Raw genomic sequence first — 24,802 nt, 5'->3', positions numbered from 1 at the left:
TTGGGCAAATATTTCTCCCAATAACGGCTTGTAACTAAAGCCGGACAATTTCATTAGCGAATATACAACAATTTCTAGTCTACTTTAATAGGAATTGTTTTTCTAAAAATATGTTCTGGATTATTGTCAAGTATTAAGTCTGGACTATGTTCTAGTCTATAATCTGGAATATAGAATAATTATACAAGAAATCTCATTGTTTTCTGGACTATAGTCTAGGTTTTTGCATGGCCTATATGTACTATAGTATACTATATACTTTGAAATTTTACTTTGGTCTAGTCTAGCAAATAATTCTCACTTATATTCCGAACGCCCTCTGATCGAAATTAGTTCGACGTTTACACAAATCTATGTGATTCAAGTGGAGTATGGGAAATGTTTCTAATAACTATTTTGTTTATTACAATTGCTTTGAAAATATCCATTTCACATTCCTGCGATGATTACCCAGAAATCAGCTTCTTTTTCAATTGGATGTTTCCCTCTTTATATGACGTTATTAAATCAAACAGCCTTAATTAAATGCCTACTTTCAATAGCATTGTGAGTAAATTACAATTTTAATTCGAAATTACATTTAAGCATTTTCTTACAAAGTTGTTTAGTTATTTTGTTGTTTGTTCATAAATTATTATATTTTTGTGGTATTTAAAAAAGAACGAAATTTGAAAAATGAATAGTCGTAACCTAAAATAAGTATTATAAAGCGAAGTGAACGAATGTATCATAACTAATGACCATATTTCTGAAAATCCCACTCTCTATTGTCCAAGGGACAAACTTGACGTGTCTTTAGCCAGCGTGATATACAATGGAAATGGAAGGCATGATTACAAACGCCCCAAGCAACTGTGCATTCCTCACTGGTGGCTGAAGCCTGATTAGCTTGGCATTCAATACACAAATCCATTATATGATTACGGCAAATGGCGCAATTGTCAACCACAATATCTGGAAAGAAGAAAAATATATTAATTTGGACCGCCGGTAAACAAAGATGAAAATTTATCACAAATTTTGAAGGTTATGTTTATTTTTTTTTTTGCATTAAAATATAAGAAAAACTTACCCCAGGCCCAGAGAGCTACAGCATTCCACTAGAAAAATATTAAGAAAATTATTAAAAATTATATTTAACAATAAGATGGTGCAAAATACCTTTTTCACTTCAAAACGCTTTTTTTCGCCTTTGCTGCTGGAGGAAGGCATCTCGAACTCTTCTTCATCAACTTCCATTTTGAAAAGCTAAAATATAATTTTTATACATATTATTAACAAATTGCTGTTATTTAATATATAATAAAAACACAAAATATTACATTTAAGGCTCTTTGTTTAGTTTTTTTAATAGAAAATTGCAAACTTTTTCACACAAAACTTATCAAGGCAACGCAGCAAAAATTAAAAATGACAAATTAACAGTTGCAAATAGTAGTATTATGTTAAGGAACTTAAAATGCAACACTGTTTTTCTACTATTAATATGAATTAAAGGTTATTTAGCAAAGACAACCACCAAAACTGTACTAAATAATCTCAGACAGGCATCAGAGACTTGCGCCGATTCGGCTTAAGCCGACTAAGCCTAGCCGCCGAACAAAATGTCAAAGCCGCCGCCGCCGATACTTGATACTTGAAAATTTGGCCATAATATTTTGTACAATTTACAGAACACTTTCGCTAAATTTATGGAATTTTACAATATAGAATTAATTTGTTTTCATTTAATCAAGTTTTCTTCTATCTAATAATAAGCCGCTCATTGAAATTTGGCCGGTGTGAAACTTTGCTCAACGTTCGCTGTATATGCTTCGCCTCTGATATTTTCGTGTTTTACACGCCTAATTCGAGTCGCTGCTTTTACTTCAAACACTTTATGTTTGTAGCAAGCACGAGATACGAAAAATACATTGCTGTTTGACAAACCAGAGTTTCCTACGTCGTCAAACCAATGTATTTTAAATGGGACATCAAACAAAATCTGTTTGAAGGAAAAATTCTGCAATTTTTTGCGCGCAGTTGCATGTTTTCGCGCCAATTTTTGCAAATTCTTTATTTGATCTTCTGCCATTTTACACACATTTTGAGTTTGTAGTTAATGTAGAACCAATATAACCCTCTTACAGAAAATCAGTTTATAGCTAATACAACATTCCAAAAGTTATCATTATGATAGAATTATGGAAGAATTAAAAAAATACTTTAAATTATAGAGAACTTTGTCCATAATTGACCCAATTCCACATTCAAGTCCCTAATCCGAAAATCACGGTGACGTTCTTATTATTCTAATGATCAAAGTCCATATATATGTGTATATGACCACTTCCGAAATTTGCTTTTTTACGACATATGATTTGCCGAATATAACTCTTACTTCTTACTTATTTTAATCATAAAGAAATTACCGCTAAAATAGGAATAGTCTGCCTTTAGAGTTGCGAGTTTTCATATACTCTAATAATGAAACTAATAGAACTAAATTCTTCAAATTTTGCACGAAGAACTTTAATATTCATCTGAACATTTTGGAGAAAAAGGGCGGACTTTCATCTGGGGGGCTTGGAGCTTCCATATGAATTAAATTGAAAAATTCGTATATCTGAGAAACTATTAGAGCTAGAATCTTCAAATTTTACTGAAGAACATTTAGAGAATAACGGGCGGACTTTCATCTGGGGGGCTTGGCACTTCCCATATGAACTAAATACAAAATTTTGTATATCTGGGAAACTATTAGATTATTCAAATTTTTCATAGATTTAATTAAAATCTTAATTAACGTTCGGAATAATTGGCGAAATTGCAATAATTTGCGTGGAATCTCCCATATGTAACAAATTGTATATCTGGAAAACCATTGTAGTTAGAATCATCAAAATCGTTAAGTGGGTTTCTTATTTATATTGCTTTTAGGGTAGCACAGCACACTGGGTATAGAGCTAGTAAATAAACAAATAAAATGTCTTTGTTTTTACGTTATTGATAATTTTCTTAATGCAAAATTTTTTAGAAACTGATGTTTTATATGGAGGATAGGGTTAAATATCGGCAGATCTTCGTAAACAACAATTTTCGTCCTTTTTGACCTGTTTCACACTGGAAAACTTTTGTTGAGAAACTTTTGATTTTGTGTGTGAGAGAAAGAGATAGTTGATATTTCTTTCTCTTTCTCTCACACACAAAAATCAAAAGTTTCCCAAAAAATGTTTGCCAGTGTGAACCAGGTCTTTCTAATTTATAAACTTTCGATAAGTATACATCATAGCAGGCAATGGTCCAGTAAGCTATAGTGGAGTGGATTTCAGTGAATTCCTCAAATATGTCGAAAATAAGCTATTAATATTCTATTATAAAAAATCACCCTTTTTAATATAAATACTCATAACTGGTGTAGGGTATCATATATTCGGTCATGTCCGACTATTCTCTCTTGTTTAGTTTTTTCTTTTTTTGTGTTCTTTCATTTTTTTTCAGCGAATTTGAAGAACAAAACAAAAATTCAAGTAAAGAATGTATTTTCTAGCGAATTTTAAACGGATTTATAATACTCTTCCCTGTATTCCCCATACATTTCAGGTAATTATAACTTATTTCCAGTTTTTACATAAAATATGAAACAAATTTGTTGTAGAGTAAACCCTTAGCTACAACTGCCGGCCTCAACGCCATGAAGTATCTTAATCAAACGGAAGCTATTAATGTGGACCAGGAACTCTTTAATGAGTATAAATTCAGTGTTGATCAACTAATGGAATTGGCCGGCTTGAGTTGTGCTCATGCCATTGCCAAATGTTTTGATGCCACAAAACATAAGCGAGTCTTAGTTTGTTGTGGTCCCGGCAATAATGGCGGTGATGGTTTGGTATGTGCACGCCATTTAACCCTCATGGGTTATACGCCTTATATTTATTATCCGAAACCTACACCAAATCCTTTGTATGAAAATTTAACACATCAATGTAAAGGTATGAACATTGATTTCCTAACAAACTGTCCGGAGGAAGGAGAAGTAGCCAAATCCTTTGACCTAATAGTTGATGCATTATTTGGCTTCAGTTTCAAGCCGCCGGTGAGAGAGACATTTGTGCCAATTGTTAAGGTGTTGCAGAAAACTCAAGTTCCCATTGCCAGGTGGATTTTTAATAAACATTTTTATATAAAATATTTTCACGTAATAATTTAAAAATTCTCTTTTTAGCATTGATATACCCAGTGGTTGGCATGTGGAGAATGGCAAGAATGAGCCAAATGATTTTGAACCCACCTTACTAATATCTTTGACAGCTCCCAAAATGTGTGCTCAACACTTTAAGGGAGCCTATCATTATTTGGGTGGCAGATTTGTACCACCTGGTCTTAAAGCCAAATATAATCTTGACTTACCCGAGTACCCAGGTACCGAAACTTGTGTTAAATTATAGTTATTTGAGGGATCAAATATATTATAAAAATTTCATTTATTTATTAATTAAAATATGTACACGGATACATTTAATGTTAATGTAATTCATTAAAAGAAAACTATATATTTTTTGCAAACAAGAAAGTTATAAAATTATTTATACAAACGATTGTAGTTTTTACGACGTCTGTCTTCCTCAAAAGTATTATTGCGAGCCCATTCCTTCAAATGACCCTTGGACCGTAACATGGCCGATTTGGAGTCCACATCACGCATAGCAAACGGTGAGAAACCAGCAATATAATCTTCATTTAAAGCATTCGTCTTAGTTTTAGCCACACGTGAAGGCATTTGACGGGGCATAGGTTGATCTTCAAATAAAATGGGATTACGAGAATGTTTACCACCCTTAAAACGTGGCAGACTTTGATTCTTGTATTTGGTAGATAAGGGACGTCTGGTATTAATATGTATCACTTGTTTGCCATTCTCATCTAAACTAACGGCTACGCGCTTGAGTGTTTTGTTACCGCAATTCGGGCAAAATACTTTGGTCATTATAGAAGTGGTCTTGAAACAGGCATAACATCTTAAGATATATGTACGCAAGTGTTTAATTATACGTCCATTGAGGGCAGCAATATGAAGATTCATTTGTTTTAAAGTATTTTGTACAGCAAAATCTGTAGACATGCAGGCAACTTCAGGTATGAAATCTGCTTCGATTTTGCCTTCCATAGATTTTTTAACCTTTTTCAAATTCGAAGGTGTTATCCAGCCACCATCATCCTGGTCATCGTCACCATTACCTGCTTCTGTTTTCTCTACATCTTGTCTTTCATCACAGTCGGCAGATGCTGTGGAATCTGAGTCCTCATTATCTTGTTGTTGTTGAGGCACTAAAAGTTCACAAGTTTTATCATCTTCAGCAGCTTCACATTTTAATTTTTCAAATAATTCTTCCAATTCCTCCTGCGTTACCTCGGGCACATCATGTTTATCATCGGGATTGTCAAGTTGTTTTTCAATTGAAGCTTTTACCGTATCAATTTCAGTATCCTTTTCTTCTAAGTCTTTATCATCTTCCTGCTCCCCTTCCTCGTAGTCTTCTTCATCATCTTCAGATTCATCCGAGTCCATATGACCCTTGTTATACCATCCCGGCAATTTTGTATTATCTTGGAATTCTTCAGGTTTTTCCTTGGAGGCTACAATCTTTCCCACCACCGGTTCAGTTCTAAGATGAGCAGTACCCACTGTATCTGCTTCCAATTCGTAAGTCAGGGCAATAACTTTAATATCAATACCCGATAGTGAAGCATAATCACCAGTCTTTTTGGAAAACTCCACACAGTGTTTAATACTTTCAGCACGAGGTTCTCTAACTTGCAAATCATAGGGTAAAACACATAAACGTCTGATCTGCCTTCTATGACGAACTTCTTCAATTACATCGGGTACGGTTAAAACATTTTCACAATAATCCTATAAAGAGCACTTCATTTTAGGAAAGTTCACGGAATTTTTGTCAAATTTAAAGAAAACTTACATTTAATTGTACGGCATTGATAAAGGCAGTAGTATCGGCCACTAAATATTTTATTTTCTTTTTATCTTCCGTCATTTTTTGATAATTTTCTTTAATTTTTTAAAAATTTAATAGAATACAAATTCTAATAATGCACGTGTTGTTTTTCTTTTAGTAACTAAACTAATAAAGTTGCCAAGTTTAAAGTTCACACGAAAAAGTAGGGAAGTGCATTTATGAAATGTGGAAAACAATAGCTGCATTTAAAAAAATTATATATTTTTTTGCTAAATATCATTATATTTCTATAATTATTGTTGACTTTTGAAAAAACCTTGAAACAAATAGTAAATAACACATATTTATTAAAATTTTTAATGATTTTCATAAAAAATGCATCTAACTCTGGCAGCTCTTTTCAATAGGGTTACCAACTTTTCCATACATTTATTGTTGATAACAAAACAACAACAAAACCAGACAAACACAAAACAAACTGTCAAAATACAACGACGAATAATGAGCATAAAAGAGAAAATAGAACAATAAAAAGCCATAAAGTAACAAAAACAATAGAAATTTTCGATTTTAATTAAAAATTCAATAACATTTTAAGAAAATATTTGTTTCTAACACTTTCAGCTATATTATTAAAATAAAATACATATATTACAATAAAATTACTAAGTAAAGGTCATACGATTTGTGTACACTAAAGAAAAAAAAAAAAACAACAAAACGAAAATATTTTTGGAACTAGCAGAAGAAAAAAATTAGTGGTTGTTTTTCTTGTGTCTGGCCATAGAAAAAAACAATATAAATAAAAACTACGCAAAAACAAGTGGAAAATAATAAAAAATTCAATAATCCCCAGTTACTAGCAACACGAACACACAAATTTAATTAAACTTTTTAAATTTTCAAAATAAAAATAAACCCAGTGTTTGTTTACTAGTAAAAAGCCAGTGAAACAGACCACCAACCAACCAGCCAGCCACCCAGTGCAGCCACTTGTTCAAGAATATGGTGGAACCAATTTTTGATTATCAATTTCGTTTGATACTGATTGGAGACAGTACTGTGGGCAAAAGTTCTTTGCTCAAATTCTTTACAGATGGAAAATTCGCTGAGGTATGTACATATGTGGGTGATTTTGAATTTATAGATTTTAAACAAGTGGAGATTTTACTAATTAACTAAAATCTTTAATTATGTAATAAATAAAATTTGCATGTTCTATTTCTTGTTTGTGATATTAAGTCTACGGATGCTGTAAATTTGATTCAATTATTATTTATTTGTTGATAACAATAGTGTCTGTCTGTTGCAGTTTAGTTTGTATTGAAATTTTGTATTATTCATACAATTTTCTATTCATCTTTGTTTACGTTGTTGATTTTTCCTTTGAGTCATTTATTTTCATTTATTACTACTTTACATTAAAGGCATTTTTAAAGTTAATGGAGAAATTGAAGTGTGGGAGCAAATAAGGGATGAAGAAGTATGAAAATGTTGTCGGTTATGTTCGACTATGTGATACCTTATAGCGTTACTGGACTATAGGCGTCTAGACTATACACTAGAATATAGAATGAACTATTGATTACATTACAAACTAGCCTAGTCTTGTCTATAGTCTAGACTATGAGCCTAAAATTAGGTTTCTCTCTTTTACATATTTCTGTTTTAAAATGATAAGCACAAACAGATTTATTTTTTTTTTTATTCTATTTACAGCTGTCTGATCCCACTGTGGGTGTTGATTTTTTCGCCCGTTTAATTGAAATGAAAGATGGCACACAAATTAAACTTCAGCTCTGGGACACGGCTGGCCAGGAACGTTTTCGTTCGATAACCAAATCCTACTATCGCAATTCTGTTGGCGTTTTACTCGTCTACGATATCTCGAATCATGCCAGTTTTGAACATATACCTTTATGGATGATGGAGGCCCAGCGTCATATTGAACCACATCGTCCCGTTTTTGCATTAGTAGGCTGTAAATTAGATCTGGTCAATGCTGGCGGGCAGCGCGAAGTAACATTCGAAGAAGCTCAATCATTTGCCAAACAACATGGTTTGCATTTCGTTGAAACCTCTGCACGTACAGGTTTGAATGTGGAGGAAGCATTTCGTACGGTTACACAAGAAGTTTATGCCCGCATACGTTCTGGTGAATACAAGGTGGAAGATGGCTGGGATGGCATTAAGACCGGTTTTCCACGACCCAATAGTCTGGACTTTAATTTGGTTGTGGCTGAGCCGGAGAAATCTTCATGTTGTTGATTCGTTAATTGTTTGGACTTTTATAATTTTTAACTACATTACTTACTAACAATTTATATACACTATTATTATAAGATTTAGTTTTTTTGTTCGTAACAAAATTTTTGGTTTAATTTGTTTTGATACGTTTACAAATACGTAAAACATCGTAAAAAGGCTTAAGTGTTTATTTTATTAATTTTACTTTTTGTAATTTGTATTTACAAAATTAATATTTTTATTTGAAATTAGTTCCCCTAATTTTGTATTAGTTGTTGTTTTATTTTATATTGTAGTCAAAAAGAATCATAATTGAGTATAAATTTTAAATATAGTTTTCACCGTTTTTATTCAGTTACTGATACAAATAAAAAGTACATTATGTTTTATATTAAATGAAAAATACCAATGATTATATTATGAAAATCGTTTTTTAAAAAATACAATATACATTAAAAACAAATAATTAAAATTTTAAATTAGCTCATGGTTGTTTTTATTAAGACTTATGAAAAACAAATACTTATTTATAATTTATGAAGTAACAATCGATTTAGAATTATTTTGGTGTCAATAATAATATAACAAACTTTTTATATATTTCAATGTTTTTTCAAGTCTTTCTAATTTTCAGAAATATTTTCGAAATTGCAAACTTATTCAAAAATAAAAAAAAAATAATTTATTCAAACAAATTTCGAAATTCTAGAAAAAAATTATATTGAAAAATATTGTTTTTATAAAAATTTTCCAAGCTTTTTGATTTTCGAACATAGAATTTTTATAATTAAGAAAAATAAATTTTTAAAATCATTTCTTAAAACAAATATCTAAAATTTATTTTTATTATAAAATATATATATTTTTTTCAAATTCATTTTTCAAAGCTAATATCACAAATATATTTTTATTATAAAACAATAAAATTATCTCTATTTTAAGATTTTTTCAAAAACTTCAAAAAATTGTTGCATTTCTGGGTGTACAATATACGTACAATAAAAATTGTTTTATTTTAAAAATATTTTCCCGATTTTGTATTTTCAAACAAAAAAATTTGAATTGGAAAATAATCCAAATTTTAAAATTAATTTTTAAAACAAATATGAAAATAAATAAATACATAAAAGGTTTTTATTTATTTTTCCAAAGTCTTTAATTTTTTTATTCCAATTTAATAAAACAAACAAAAAATTGTGTTTTTTGTGACAACAGCAACACTTATATTAAATACTGCAATTAAAATGCAACTCTGTTAAAAATGACATCAAAAAATGAACTTCAAAACATCTCTGTGTTTATCGAAACGAAAAAAAGACATTTGTGCAAAAAATCTGTAAAGTGAAGAAGAAAAAAAGAGAAATTCTTTTACAGTTCGCATAAAAATTACTTGGTTTAACATATTTTAATTTAAAAAAATGTTAAAAATATTACAAATGCTAACATTAACTAATTAAAAACAAAATAATACTGAATTTAAAACGCTAGAAAAATAAAAAACAAAATTCTACAATCTAACAAATTCTATGCAAAGTCAAAGAAGTGAAGGTGCATTAAGTGCAGAAAAGAAAAAAAATCAATTCATGAACCCAAAGACTTGTCGACATCATCAAAGCTGGTTTGTGTTTAAACGCTTTCAGATTATTTCTACTTCGTGTGTTGTTAAAATTTCAATGAAAACCTAAAAAAAAGAGGAACAAAGAAAAAAGTGTATAAATATTTAAACAAGTGGAAAACCACTTTCAAAAAAAAATTAAAATTGTTATCCATATACAAAATAATCTCCAGTGTAAAAGCCAGAAAAATTCGGAAAAGCAAGCAAAATGGCTCTTAAAAAAGTTAAAGGGAATTTTGAGCGTATGTTTGATAAAAATCTAACAGATTTAGTACGTGGTATACGCAATAATAAGGATAATGAGGTAAGTTCTAAAGGAATGAAATAGATAATTAAAAAAATGTTGTTAATATAAACAGACTAATTAAATTTTTTCGTAACCAGAACCCCCCGAAGGCTTTGTTTATCTTAATATTTTTTCGTACATACATATACTATTTGGTAGTTAGTTGTATGTATATTAGGGTGGTTCTCAAAAGAAAATACATAGGTACATAGTTGAGAAAATGAAAAGTTTAATTCATTGTAAGATAACGTTTTCTACTTTTGTTCTGGCGTCTTTTTTAATGTGTCACCTTAATTCCGATGTATTTAAGCAATTTATTAATGAAAGACTGATTTTCTAAGGCAGACTTTATATTTACAATTATATATAACTTAGATGAACCGAACTTTGAAGAGATAATAACAAATTTGACATATTTATGAGCTAAAATGTCCCGAACCGGAAGAACAGGTTGTATTGGGCTAGGTAAAATAATGGACCATTTTCAATAGGCTTCATCCTTAGGCCGAAAAACAGAATTTCATCAAAATATCTTAAAAAATGAAATAATTTGAAAAATTTTCCAAATTTTATCGATTTTTCTTAAAATTTTGAGATTAAATTGTCGGTAGCTTACAGCCGCGCTTTGCATTGTCACTATCCATACAGCCCTCGGCACTGCTACCTCTCACCTTGACCTTAAAAGTGCTTATATAACACTCTGACTACCGGTAAAGCTCTTACTACACAAAGATCGATTTTGATAGAGGGAAGAGGGAAAGAAAGGCACATACAATACTCACTATTTTGACAGGTTTTAGTTATACATACTCACCTTTAAAACCATGACTTCCAGCGAACAAAAACCAAAGTATTAGTTACAGTAAATAATGATTATGATGTGTACTTGAGCCCTCCCATCACCACAAGTTACTCTTGAAAGTGTTTAACTCAATTTCAAAATTCTAGAAACCTTCAATTATTTTTGGGCTTTAAAGTTTAAATTTTCTTTTTTGAAGTCGACCCTAATATACCTAGTCAGCCAGAGAAGGGTACTTTACAATTTATTGATGGCGTTGTTGTTTTAATTTTCTTACACCCCCTCATTTAAAGTCTAGGTTTTATTTTTTGTGTGTTTTTCTTCTTCATGTAAACAGATGTTCTATTACTCATATATTTTTCTGCTGCACCTCCTTTTTAGATTCCGGTATTTAGTCGTTTATAGTATCTTTTAGTAACTTGTTTATAATAATGTAGTACCTACTTTTATTGCTAAATGTTTAAGCATTTATGCTGCCTTTTTGCTTATCATAAATTTCCACTTGGTTTAACTCGGAATCTTTTTTTAGGTTTTTATGCTTTCTTTTTCAGTTGTGTGCTGTGCTTAATCTGGTTCCTTTGTGTTTGTTTTGTCATTTAGATAATTCACCTCATTTAAATATTTCTTCTTATCATTTACACTAGTATTTTTTTAATTGAACAAAATGCAAAGACATATTTATACCCACATTAAGATTAAGGCTCTTAAATGGTTTTTAAATAGGTGAAGTGTCAGTTTTGTTCAACATTTTTTAATCAAATTATATATAATTATGTATAAAATTTAGCTTTATTTCGCGTTATATTACTCAGGGGAAACTAATTAAAAATCAAGTGCAATAATAGTTTGTGCTGACATCAGAAAACTTTATGTTATAGTTGGGAAAGGATTTTCTTAATGTTTAATTAAACTCTTTCACTGTCACACAAGATGGAGTATATTTTTCTATAAAGTTGGGTTGTTAAAGAAAATTAAAATTTTTACCATATTTTCTTTAGTATTTTAAGGGAAATTAAAAAAAAAAATAGGTATATTATTGAATTTTGAAATTGAATAGAACTGAACTAGAACTGAACTAGAACTGAACTAGAACTGAACTAGAACTGAACTAGAACTGAACTAGATCTGAACTAGATCTGAACTAGAACTGAACTAGATCTGAACTAGAACTGAACTAGAACTGAACTAGAACTGAACTAGAACTGAACTAGAACTGAACTAGAACTGAACTAGAACTAAACTAGAACTGACTAACTGAACTAGAACTGAACTAGAACTGAACTAGAACTGAACTAGAACTGAACTAGAACTGAACTAGAACTGAACTAGAACTGAACTAGAACTGAACTAGAACTGAACTAGAACTGAACTAGAACTGAACTAGAACTCAACTAGAACTGAACTAGAACTGAACTAGAACTCAACTAGAACTGAACTAGATCTGAACTAGAACTCAACTAGAACTGAACTCGAACTGAACTAGAACTGAACTAGAACTGAACTAGAACTGAACTAGAACTAGAACTGAACTAGAACTGAACTAGAACTGAACTAGAACTGAACTAGAACTGAACTAGAACTGAACTAGAAGAACTGAACTAGAACTGAACTAGAACTGAACTAGAACTGAACTAGAACTGAACTAGAACTGAACTAGAACTGAACTAGAACTGAACTAGAACTGAACTAGAACTGAACTAGAACTGAACTAGAACTGAACTAGAACTGAACTAGAACTGAACTAGAACTGAACTAGAACTGAACTAGAACTGAACTAGAACTGAACTAGAACTGAACTAAAACTGAACTAAAAATGAACTAGAACTGAACTAGAACTGAACTAGAACTGAACTAGAACTGAACTAGAACTGAACTAGAACTGAACTAGAACTGAACTAGAACTGAACTAGAACTGAACTAGAACTGAACTAGAACTGAACTAGAACTGAACTAGAACTGAACTAGAACTGAACTAGAACTGAACTAGAACTGAACTAGAACTGAACTAGAACTGAACTAGAACTGAACTAGAACTGAACTAGAACTGAACTAGAACTGAACTAGAACTGAACTAGAACTGAACTAGAACTGAACTAGAACTGAACTAGAACTGAACTAGAACTGAACTAGAACTGAACTAGAACTGAACTAGAACTGAACTAGAACTGAACTAGAACTGAACTAGAACTGAACTAGAACTGAACTAGAACTGAACTAGAACTGAACTAGAACTGAACTAGAACTGAACTAGAACTGAACTAGAACTGAACTAGAACTGAACTAGAACTGAACTAGAACTGAACTAGAACTGAACTAGAACTGAACTAGAACTGAACTAGAACTGAACTAGAACTGAACTAGAACTGAACTAGAACTGAACTAGAACTGAACTAGAACTGAACTAGAACTGAACTAGAACTGAACTAGAACTGAACTAGAACTGAACTAGAACTGAACTAGAACTGAACTAGAACTGAACTAGAACTGAACTAGAACTGAACTAGAACTGAACTAGAACTGAACTAGAACTGAACTAGAACTGAACTAGAACTGAACTAGAACTGAACTAGAACTGAACTAGAACTGAACTAGAACTGAACTAGAACTGAACTAGAACTGAACTAGAACTGAACTAGAACTGAACTAGAACTGAACTAGAACTGAACTAGAACTGAACTAGAACTGAACTAGAACTGAACTAGAACTGAACTAGAACTGAACTAGAACTGAACTAGAACTGAACTAGAACTGAACTAGAACTGAACTAGAACTGAACTAGAACTGAACTAGAACTGAACTAGAACTGAACTAGTACTGAACCGAAACTTTTGAAACTATTTTTTTAAAGCAAATTATTGAAATTATTGAAAAACTTGTAAAAAATACTTAAAAATTGTGTAATTTTCATACAAATTTTGAAAATAAAATTCCATCCAACATACTGATACTTTACTGACAATTTTTTGTAAAGTTAATTATATTTTTCCTAACATTTTTTATAATAATAAAATATTAATATGTGCAACACAATTTACACTGTAACTTTTTTAGTTTTATTCTTGTGTGTTTGGTTTTCTTTCCATTTTGTGCAAGCTTGCCTCTGATACCAGTTTCTTTTCGTATTGGCATGCAATTACCTGTTAGATATACAGTTTAGTTTTCCAGTTAATAAAACATTTTGTTACTAGGAATTATATGAAAGTTTATAATTGAGTTCAACAATTCGTTTGGTTTCACTTCAACAGTTTGCAACATAAAAACAAAAAGTAAATTTAAACAATTGTTCTGCTAACAATATGAAAATATTTATTCCCTGCAGGAAATGGAACTAGTACCAAACTAGTATTTTACTAGTACCAAAATCACCAGTACTAGTTCGCAACTGTAAACTTTCCTATACCATCATAATGCTCAAATTAACATTGAGTGTGTTTGAAAAATTACTAGTACCATTAGTTCTAGACTTATACTAGTACACTTGGACCCAATTGGGTTCTTTAGAACCAGTTTAATACTAGTTCTAATATTCATAAAAAGTCGCCATAATTGGTGGTTTTGCTCTTTTGAAAGCCTCCTGCACAATTCCAAGTGAAAATTACTACACAACTTGTTTTTTATAAGGTTTTATTTCTAAAGATACAATAAAAAATGTTGTAAATACATTTACCTAACAATTCAATATGAAAGTTTGAAGAAATTCTGGTTCTATCCGTATCACCATCATTGATTTCATTATGTCCAAAAATTCCCTTCAGGTATATATCTCCATTTCGTTATAAAAACATTTGCCGTACGATAAAACAAATATTAAACTTATTGCAGTTTTTAAATTTAATAGACGTACTTACATAGGGATTTGCCTGCAACCGGACCTAAATTTGCATGCACTATTTATCCTCTCATTTGAAGGGATATGTATGAAAATATAGTTTTTTATGCAAAATGTTTCAAAATTATATTTTAATAATTTAAAAAATTTATTTTTTCCAACACATGTCAAACAAAAATCAATCTACAAGTGGCGCCATTCAACTACTTCTAGTACTAGTATTTTTCCATATAAACTCTAACCCAATTTGTACTAGTGTCTGTTGTTCTAGTATTAGTACTAGTGGCATTAAGACAATTATCGCTTCATTTCCTGCAGGGATGTCAAACAAAAATCAATCTACAAGTGGCGCCATTCAACTACTTCTAGTACTAGTATTTTTCCATATAAACTCTAACCCAATTTGTACTAGTGTCTGTTGTTCTAGTATTAGTACTAGTGGCATTAAGACAATTATCGCTTCATTTCCTGCAGGGTTATTTAATGAATAATTTATTTTAATTTCTTTCAGGCAAAATATATTTCTCAATGTATTGAGGAAATAAAACAGGAACTACGCCAGGATAATATAAATGTTAAGTGCAATGCTGTGGCCAAATTAACATACGTAAGTTAAATGATCTCAAAGACCTACCTCAATTAAACTTATTTTTATTATACTGTATTCACAATGCAAAATGTAACTTTTAAATAAAGAACAGCAAATTAAAAGAATGAATAAAAAATAAAACTAAAACCACAACCAATTAAAGTCATAAATGGCATGTTGCTTACATCAAAGATTTTAACAAGAAAAACACTTGGAAAAAATGTTCTTAAGAACTACTGCACATACTTTAAAGGCACTAGAAAAACAAAAAATCTTAAAGTGTCTTTCTCAAAGAATTTAAAGCATCATTTTGTTTTGCTAGGAATGCGGTTCCTTGACAAGGAAATTTTTAATGCTTACTAACAACTATTGATTTTATATTACGAAATGTATACATTTTTATTTGATTAAATGCTGTTAATAAACTAAGTTTTCTTCAACAATTTCTTTTTCACCTCCTACTTTTCCTCCTCTTTTTTCACAGATTCAAATGTTGGGCTATGATATTTCATGGGCTGGCTTTAATATTATTGAAGTAATGAGTTCATCACGTTTTACTTGTAAACGTATAGGATATTTGGCTGCCAGTCAATGTTTTCATCCTGATAGTGAGGTAATATGCTTGCTGCTGCTCTTCAATATAATGATAGCTCGTTAAATAAATGTTGACGATTTAATCCTTTAATTAATTCCTTATTTTATTGTTTGTTTCCATTTCTCATAGCTTTTGATGCTAACTACGAATATGATACGCAAAGATTTAAACTCACAAAATCAATATGATGCTGGGGTGGCCTTAAGTGGTCTTAGTTGCTTTATATCTCCCGATTTATCAAGAGATTTAGCTAATGACATAATGACTTTGGTAAGTTAGCAAATAGTATATTTATTCATCTTCGTGATAAGGGTATGCATACGTTTTTTTATTCCGTATGTAATTTCTGCAGTTAAATTGAACTAAAACAGAACTAGAACAGAACTAGAACAGAACTAGAACAAGACTAGAACAGAACTAGAACAGAACTAGAACAGAACTAGAACAGAACTAGAACAGAACTAGAACAGAACTAGAACAGAACTAGAACAGAACTAGAACTAGAACAGAACTAGAACAGAACTAGAACAGAACTAGAACAAAACTAGAACAGAACTAGAACAGAACTAGAACCGAACTAGAACAGAACTAGAATAGAACTAGAACAGAACTAGAACAGAACTTGAACAGAACTAGAACAGAACTAGAACAGAACTAGAACTAGAACAGAACTAGAACTAGAACAGAACTAGAACTGAAATAGAACAGAACTAGAACAGAACTAGAACAGAACTAGAACAGAACTAGAACAGAACTAGAACAGAACTAGAACAGAACTAGAACAGAACTAGAACAGAACTAGATCAGAACTAGAACCGAACTAGAACAGAACTAGAACAGAACTAGAACAGAATTAGAACAGAACTCGAACAGAACTCGAACAGAACTAGAATAGAACTAGAACAGAACTAGAACAGAACTAGAACAGAACTAGAACAGAACTAGAACAGAACTAGAACAGAACTAGAACAGAACTAGAACAGAACTAGAACAGAACTAGAACAGAACTAGAACAGAACTAGAACAGAACTAGAACAGAACTAGAACAGAACTAGAACAGAACTAGAACAGAACTAGAACAGAACTAGAACAGAACTAGAACAGAACTGGAACAGAACTAGAACAGAACTAGAACAGAACTAGAACAGAACTAGAACAGAACTAGAACAGAACTAGAACAGAACAGAACTAGAACAGAACTAGAACAGAACTAGAACAGAACTAGAACAGAACTAGAACAGAACTAGAACAGAACTAGAACAGAACTAGAACAGAACTAGAACAGAACTAGAACAGAACTAGAACAGAACTAGAACAGAACTAGAACAGAACTAGAACAGAACTAGAACAGAACTAGAATAGAATTAGAACAGAACTAGAACTGAAGCGGAAGTGACCTAGAACGGAACTAGTATTAATATATAATATTAATTATCTCTTTTACTTTTCAAAATTTTAGATGAGTTCCACCAAACCATATTTACGCATGAAAGCCGTCCTTATGATGTATAAAGTATTTCTACGTTATCCTGAAGCTTTAAAACCTGCATTTCCTAAACTAAAAGAGAAACTAGAAGACCCTGACCCAGGTTTTTATCAACATTCTCCGACTATTGCTTAAATATCTTTATTATTATTAATTATTTCTTTCCAAAACCCCTTTTAGGTGTACAATCAGCTGCCGTTAATGTTGTTTGTGAATTAGCACGTAAGAATCCTAAAAATTATCTTCCTTTAGCTCCTGTATTTTTTAAGCTAATGACAACATCAACCAATAATTGGATGCTTATTAAAATTATTAAATTGGTGAGTTTACCCATTTTATGTTTTTTTGTTACTTTAACTTTAACACTCACTGTATAAAGAAAAATTGTCAAGTGTAAAAGTATAAAAATTAAATAAGAAAAGAAAAAAACAAAATAATGTACAATTTCAACACTTTTATTTAGTTTTTGCTTTGGTTTATTTCTTTAAACTGATTTTTAAAACGAACTCTTTAATTTTTATATCCTTCCCACTTTTTCTTTTTCCTACCTCGTATTCGAAAACGAATCAAACAAAAAAAAGTTTGCCAGCCTTACCACAATTGAACCAGCGTTGGGACGTAAATTAACTCAACCCTTGATTGAAATTATTTCCAGGTTTAAATATGTTTCTCTATAATTTTTCTTTATTCTTGGTTTATCTTTTTCAAACTATATTGTTTAAAGTCTTTTTTTTTTTTTTGGGATTATGTGTCTTTCTTGAGATTGACTTTAATTATTTTTTTTATAATTTCTCAATTAGCTATAATTGTTTTTGGAATTTTAGTTCGATTTTAATCCCCTCCCACCTTGCCTACACGTTTGTTTGTTAAATTTCATTTATTTGTTTTCTTTGATTTTAAAATAAGCTTGTTTTGTAGTGTATTTGTTTTTGTTTTTTTTCCAATTCAGTTTTATTATCTTTTTGATTTACAAACACAAAACGTCTCAATCAACAATTTAAGGGAATTTTGAATATTACAATTTCCAAACACTTTAATATAATAAAAAAAAAAAAAATAACAAAAACTGTTCGTAGCCAGATGAATCACAAAACACGTAATCATTGAATCATTAAGCTATTTGTTTCAAAAACATTTCAATATCAAGCTCAATATAAAGCACCTAAAGGATAAAACTTAAAAATTCGTTTCACATTTAAGATCATAAAAATTGTTTGGATCTGGATTTTAGCTTTAGGCTCTCACAAACATTAATTTTTCTTTTTGCTTGTCACCAATAATTTTTGAAGCACTTCGTTTGGAATTTTCTACATTTTAAAGCGCAGAGAGTTGATAGATTTTTAAGTTCATAAACTATTGTTGAGTTAGTCAAAGTCCACAAATTTTCGATAAAAAAATTTAAAAAAAAAATTGTAGTGTTGAGTTTGTAATTGATGGATTTTTAAAATATTATTGTCTAATATTCAATAATATCGAACAAAAGATGAAAAACAGTTGTCATCATGCTAAACGTACCTTGACTACCTAATCTTATGCTGGCCTTTTTATCCACTGGATGGACTAGCGACGGTCCACCACTCGTTTCAGTGACTTCAGGTGGTCAAAGCGCTTTACTGAAGTGGTCCCATAGCAGTGTAAGTGCGAAATGACAGAAATCATGAGCAAAAACCAGTCAAGGAGGAGACAATCACGCCTTTGAGTCAATGGAAAGGGGAATCCCTTAAACCCCAACAATGGCACTTGATAATTCTCTATGCCTTTACAACCTCATCCCTTCGTTGTCTTTAAAGGACTATGCCACGTTATTATTTCCATGAGTTCCACCTTCTTAGATAAAGATCATTCACAACTATCAAGTGTTATGCTGTTAATTCTCCTACATTGGAAGAGGCTGAAAGCAGGGTTGGATTTCTTAACATTTTCAGTCCATTTAACGACACTAGTATCGTTGTCAAATCACCTCCATTGGTATATATTGAAAGTTCTCTTCTCGCGTTTTGGGTTTAACTAACCGATGAGGTATCAGTTGGTGGTACGAAGGGACCTTACCAATAGTCAGTACGGGGCAAGTTTTGCGGGCCACTGACATCCGTAGAAACATATAAGATGTGTGTTTTGATCAAATTCTGAATCAATTGATTTTGAGGAATCGATTATCTCCTCTGTCCCAAGGTATTATAAGTAGCCCTTATTCCTATCGAATTCAAAAATAGTAATGATAAGTTGTATCAGTTTCTAATTCTAAGGAACTACGTCCAGGAAACTGAGTTTGTGAACATTAAATGATACTTATTTTTTTTATGAATCACTAAATGAAGCTTGCAATAGACCCGATAGCGGCCTTAGAGAATTTTTTCGGATCTGATAATATATAAGGTTTCCTATCAAAATAATTTCAACAAAATTTTATCAAAATATAATTCCAAATGAATTGTTAAGAAAAAAACCTTATACCGGTTGCAATTTATAATACCTGCATTTAAAAGTGTTGTGATTTTTATTATGATTGTATTTACTATATACCTTAAAGATCCTTTCCAAATTATATAAATTTATATAGACGTGACAAATCTTCAAGAATTTAAAAGCATTTATATAAAATTTTATCACTTTTATCATTCCTAACATTAATGTACTCTCACTCACTCTCTCTAATTCTTTTTTGCTCTCTTTATACCACTCTATCTCTTTTTTCAATCATTATCATAAACAATCCTCTGCAATGATTATACATCCATCCTATCAAATAAAATCAATTCAATAATACTACTATACAACTCCTAGAAAATAAGTTCATTTGTATATTTATTATTGTTGTATTATTTATTGAGCTTGTTTTATCATTTTCTCTTCTTTTTTATCTCTTTTTGCATTTGCAGTTTGGCGCTTTAACTCCTTTAGAACCCCGGCTAGGAAAGAAATTAATAGAACCACTCACAAATCTTATACATAGGCAAGTTTATGTTTTTTTTTTGTTCATACCAATTCAAATTCTATACAATGCAAATCAATTCAAACGTTTATAGCAAAATTAAATTTACTTTGTTATTTTTGTTTAATTTTAAATGAGCGTGTGTGTGTGTGTTTTTTTTAATTATTTTAAATGTAATGCAAAATTTTGTTAAAAGTGCAATTATATTTTTTCTTAATTTTAAAGTTTATTTTAAGCAAAAGCCATTCTCACCTAAAATGCTTTATTATTTTTTGTTCAATTAAATTTTTATGGTATTTTTTTTTATTAATAATTTTTGTTAACTTTATAAAGACTTGAATATAAATTAATAAATTTCTTTCCTTCCTTTTTCAACTTTACACAAAAAATAGCACTTCTGCTATGAGTTTATTGTATGAATGTATAAATACTGTCATTGCTGTTTTAATCAGCATTAGCAGCGGTATGCCAAACCATAGTGCCTCTATACAACTTTGTGTACAAAAGTTGCGTATATTAATAGAAGACTCTGATCAGAATTGTAAGTTAAAAGTGTTGTTTATAAATGTTATGAAAAAGTTATTTAATTTTTTTTCTTTTCGATTACAGTGAAATATTTGGGTCTTTTGGCCATGTCTAAGATTTTAAAAACTCATCCTAAAAGTGTTCAAGCTCACAAAGATCTCATTTTGGCCTGTTTGGATGATAAAGATGAATCGATACGTTTAAGAGCCTTGGATCTGCTATATGGCATGGTCTCTAAGAAAAATCTCATGGAAATTGTTAAAAGACTTTTGGGTCATATGGAGAGAGCCGAGGGTTCAGGCTATCGTGATGAGTTGCTGTTTAAAGTAATTGAGATCTGTTCACAGAGTTCATATTTGTATGTTACCAACTTTGAATGGTATTTAACGGTATTGGTGGAATTGATACAATTGGAAGCAGGTTCCAAACATGGTAATTTAAAATTGTTCCTGTAAGAAATGAATACCATTAATTTAACAATTATTTTTAGGTCGCTTAATTGCTGAGCAATTGCTGGATGTTGCCATAAGAGTGCCTGTAGTACGTCAATTTGCTGTCAATGAAATGACTAATCTTTTGGACACCTTTACCGTTTCCTCCCAAAGTAATTCTATGTATGAGGTTTTATATGCAGCTGCCTGGATTGTGGGAGAATTTTCAAAGTATTTTCAGTTAATTTTAATCATTTTCTAAACATTAATATAAATTTTGTTTTCCTATTATACAGTGAATTAGAGGATGCTGAAAGAACTCTTAATATCTTATTAAAACCACGTCAAATACCCGGTCATATACAAGGAGTTTTTGTGCAAAATGTGGTTAAACTATTTACCCGCCTGGCCACTACTTGTCTAGAAAATGAAGATCCCAATGGTTTAATAAGAGTAGGTTTCATTTCTATTTAATTTATACAATTTTTGTAAAGCTAACCCTTCATCATTACAGCTGTCTGATCATGTTTTGGAAAAATTACAAGATTTCAATAGTTCTATTGATATTGAAGTACAAGAACGTGCCAATTCTGCCTGTATACTCATTGAAATGTTAAGAGCTCAATTTAATGATAATGCGGCTGCTGCTTGTAATCATAATATAGATTTTATTGGCGCTGACAGCAATGAAACCGCCGCCCAACTCCAGCCATCACCAATACCCACATTGGCAATTGAAATTATACAAGAAATGGCTTTATTATTTGCCGGTGAACTTATACCGGTAGCACCAAAAGCCCAACGTAAAGTTCCTCTACCCGATGGTCTCGATTTGGATGAATGGATAAATCCACCACCCGAAGATGAATCCTCCTCATCGTCAAATGATGAAAAAGAAGAACTTTTTGTCAGTTCTGCGTCCCATCATGATGAGGCTGCGGCCAGACGAAGAGCCAGCGAAGAGTTAACACCCGAACAGATTGAACGTCAACGTATGCAGCGTTTAATTGAACAATCGAATAATCCTCACTATCTGAAATCTTCACCCTCAACGCCGGACGTTGCCTCGAAAGGAAGATCTTTGAGCAGTAATAATTCGCAAAATAATGCCGAGTACGATAATATAGATGACATACCTATAGCAGAGCTGTCGTTAGATGTTCCTTTGAAAATTGGAGGTATGAAGAGGAAATATATAAGAAATTATTTAAAAAAAATCTATTTCAAATTTTAAATTTTCAGCCACAAAACGTTCTGATCAATATCTTTTGCAAGAGAAAGCCAATGCCAAGGACAAGAAGAAACACAAGAAATCGAAAAAGAGCAAAAAATCAAAATCAAAAAGCACTTATAACTCAACATCGGAATCGGAAGATGGTAAGTGAAATATTATGACCAGAATCATTTAAAATAATTTTAAAGAAACGTGAAAAATAATGTTTTTTTTTTTAAAGAAATCTCATTAAAGAAAGAAAGCTTTTTCGGACTTTTTTATATTTATTTATGAAAAAAGCTTTTTAAGAAAATGCTTATGGATTTTTTTTTTATAAAAATGAACTTTTTGAAAAAGCTTTTTGTGGAAAAGCTTTTCTTGCAGAAAATGTTTTGTTAATTTAAGCCTTTTGTGCTTTTTACGAAGAAAATTTCATTAAAAAGCTTTTTTTTTAAATAACTTTATAAAAATGTTTTCTAGTTAAACAATTTTAAAGTTTATAAAATCTTTTCACGTTATTTATTAAATTAATGTTATTTACAGAACCTAAACCTTTACACATTGTTAATACCACACTGGATATGCCGGAGGGTGTATCACTCTCTGATAATGATGACAAAGATGGTAAATTTGATCCTGATGATCCACATAGAGCTTTAGATATCGAATTGGATATGTAAGTTTTTAAAAGAAATACATATTGCAGCTTCCCAACAAAACACACAAATATTAATAATTTTGTTTTCTTTTTAAAACAGACCCGACTTAGAAGAACCCAAACAACAAAGGTCCTCTAAGAAATATTTCAATGACTACGAGAAGACTGACAAAGAACACAAATCAAAAACGTCTTCTTCATCAACACATCAACATAAAAAAGAAAAGAAGAAAGATAAGGACAAGGAAAAGGATAAACTAAAAGACAAACATAAATCTTCTACTCATTCCCATAAAAAATCGACAAAAACTTCATCGAGCGACATAGGAGGAGTAAATAGTGCCAATTTATTGGGTACTTCCATCGAAGAAATACAAACTTCTTACTCCAACGAATTGGAAAAGCGTGAAAAACAAAAGTCCCATAAATCTTCAAAGGAATTGAAAAATTTACAAAACGAATTAGATGCTGATTCGACGTTGACTACCTCTAAGAAGAAAAAGGACAAAAAAGAAAAACATCATCACAAGGATAAGAAAAAATCTCATAGTAAATCATCAACCAACACAACTACTCATGATTATGAAGAAGCTTTGGGTATATCAACGCCAAGTAAGGAAGTTTTTTAAAAATAATTATTTGTTTCTTTAAAATGACTTTTTTTGATTTGAGTTAAGAAATATCCTTAATGTTTTAAAATAATTTAAAGGCAATTCCTTTTTGATTTGAGTTAAACATAATAATTTGTTTGTTTATGTTTTTCTAAGAATAATATTTTTGTTAAAAAGAAAAACTTCTGTGTTAAAAGAGTTTTGTATAAAAAAGATTAAAAAACAAAATCTATAAATGGTACTGTAACAAAATTATGAACAATTATTTACAACTTATATATTATATAGTTTATAGATGAAACAAAATAATAAATTAAAAAAAAAACAAAATTTAACAACTAATAATAAAAAAACAAAATATTTTATATATAATCATATATTGTATAGTTTATATATAATCAAATAATTTAAACATAAATATAAAAAATAAATATTCTAAAATTATAAAATATATACATACATTACCTATATACCTATGCAAAGCCTAATAGCTACTACTACATACAATACATAATACATCTACTACTATTACATATTACCTTTAACAAAAGAGAAGAACAACCACAACCACTTTCAAATTATCAACTAAAAATTAACAATTTCTATATTGTCAGTCTTAAAAAAAGGAACAAATTTGAAAAAAAAAAACGCATTTTATTAAAACAAATTGGATTTTAAATCGAATTTTAAAATATTATTTTCTAAGATGTTGATTTTTTCTTCTTGTGTTTATTAATTATTAACCATCCATTAGTTTTTATATAAGTATATGAAAAATTATTACTGATCAAATTTATAAACTAAAACAAAAAAGAAATATATATATTTAAAATAATAAAAAACATTATTTTTATGGCTTCGTTATAAAATCATTCCATTAAACAAAAAAATAAGTAGAATTTGTGTTGAAATAAGTGTTTTAGTGTTTTAACAGTGAGTATGTTTCCTAAAGTGAAAAATGTAAAATTTTATTTTAAAAATATACAATTTTAATAGAAAATGTAATATTTTAAATCAAACAGATTGGGATGA

The 24,802-nt window shown here is 30.3% G+C and overlaps 5 protein-coding genes across 7 annotated transcripts; 3 read left to right on the top strand and 2 right to left on the bottom strand.

Moving 5' to 3' along the window:
- Nucleotides 1-521: 521 nt before the first annotated feature.
- Nucleotides 522-1,523, bottom strand: LOC119604129 (RING-box protein 1A). Its single transcript, XM_037956592.1, has 4 exons — nt 1,323-1,523; nt 1,162-1,248; nt 1,073-1,100; nt 522-954 (listed from the first exon to the last, which is right to left on the bottom strand). The coding sequence occupies exons 2-4, from the start codon at nt 1,237-1,239 to the stop codon at nt 734-736; spliced, it is 327 nt and encodes a 108-aa protein (XP_037812520.1). The 5' UTR covers nt 1,240-1,248; nt 1,323-1,523; the 3' UTR covers nt 522-733.
- A 1,854-nt stretch (nt 1,524-3,377) lies between these two features.
- On the top strand, nt 3,378-4,546 carry LOC119604123 (NAD(P)H-hydrate epimerase). Of its 2 annotated transcripts, none has more exons than XM_037956585.1 (3): nt 3,378-3,582; nt 3,638-4,137; nt 4,205-4,546. In XM_037956585.1, the coding sequence occupies exons 1-3, from the start codon at nt 3,517-3,519 to the stop codon at nt 4,425-4,427; spliced, it is 789 nt and encodes a 262-aa protein (XP_037812513.1). In that variant the 5' UTR covers nt 3,378-3,516; the 3' UTR covers nt 4,428-4,546. The 2 variants fall into 2 exon arrangements, with proteins under 2 accessions (XP_037812513.1, XP_037812514.1); XM_037956586.1 differs by having other exon boundaries at nt 3,523-3,582; nt 3,651-4,137.
- On the bottom strand, nt 4,453-6,170 carry LOC119604122 (RNA-binding protein NOB1). The gene is made up of 2 exons (XM_037956584.1): nt 5,958-6,170; nt 4,453-5,893 (listed from the first exon to the last, which is right to left on the bottom strand). The coding sequence occupies exons 1-2, from the start codon at nt 6,030-6,032 to the stop codon at nt 4,562-4,564; spliced, it is 1,407 nt and encodes a 468-aa protein (XP_037812512.1). The 5' UTR covers nt 6,033-6,170; the 3' UTR covers nt 4,453-4,561.
- Nucleotides 6,171-6,464: 294 nt separating this feature from the next.
- On the top strand, nt 6,465-8,575 carry LOC119604126 (ras-related protein Rab-39B). The gene is made up of 2 exons (XM_037956590.1): nt 6,465-7,067; nt 7,674-8,575. Exons 1-2 carry the CDS (start codon nt 6,960-6,962, stop codon nt 8,220-8,222), a joined length of 657 nt encoding a protein of 218 aa, XP_037812518.1. The 5' UTR covers nt 6,465-6,959; the 3' UTR covers nt 8,223-8,575.
- Nucleotides 8,576-9,504: 929 nt separating this feature from the next.
- On the top strand, nt 9,505-24,603 carry LOC119604115 (AP-3 complex subunit delta). Of its 2 annotated transcripts, none has more exons than XM_037956568.1 (15): nt 9,505-10,120; nt 15,242-15,337; nt 15,804-15,932; nt 16,044-16,184; nt 17,374-17,503; nt 17,581-17,720; nt 20,280-20,353; nt 20,725-20,873; nt 20,942-21,289; nt 21,348-21,519; nt 21,585-21,741; nt 21,803-22,466; nt 22,531-22,665; nt 23,045-23,177; nt 23,260-24,603. In XM_037956568.1, exons 1-15 carry the CDS (start codon nt 10,025-10,027, stop codon nt 23,786-23,788), a joined length of 3,093 nt encoding a protein of 1,030 aa, XP_037812496.1. In that variant the 5' UTR covers nt 9,505-10,024; the 3' UTR covers nt 23,789-24,603. The 2 variants fall into 2 exon arrangements, with proteins under 2 accessions (XP_037812496.1, XP_037812498.1); XM_037956570.1 differs by lacking the exon at nt 20,280-20,353 and adding an exon at nt 17,982-18,055 and having other exon boundaries at nt 23,260-24,485.
- The last annotated feature ends 199 nt before the right edge of the window (nt 24,604-24,802 follow it).

This window comes from Lucilia sericata, unplaced genomic scaffold (genome assembly GCF_015586225.1).
Source record: "Lucilia sericata isolate MDLA Ls3-8-SP2 unplaced genomic scaffold, ASM1558622v1 Contig000364F_arrow, whole genome shotgun sequence".
NCBI classification, from domain to species: Eukaryota; Metazoa; Arthropoda; class Insecta; order Diptera; family Calliphoridae; genus Lucilia; species Lucilia sericata.
This window is presented reverse-complemented; position numbering and strand designations above follow the sequence as displayed.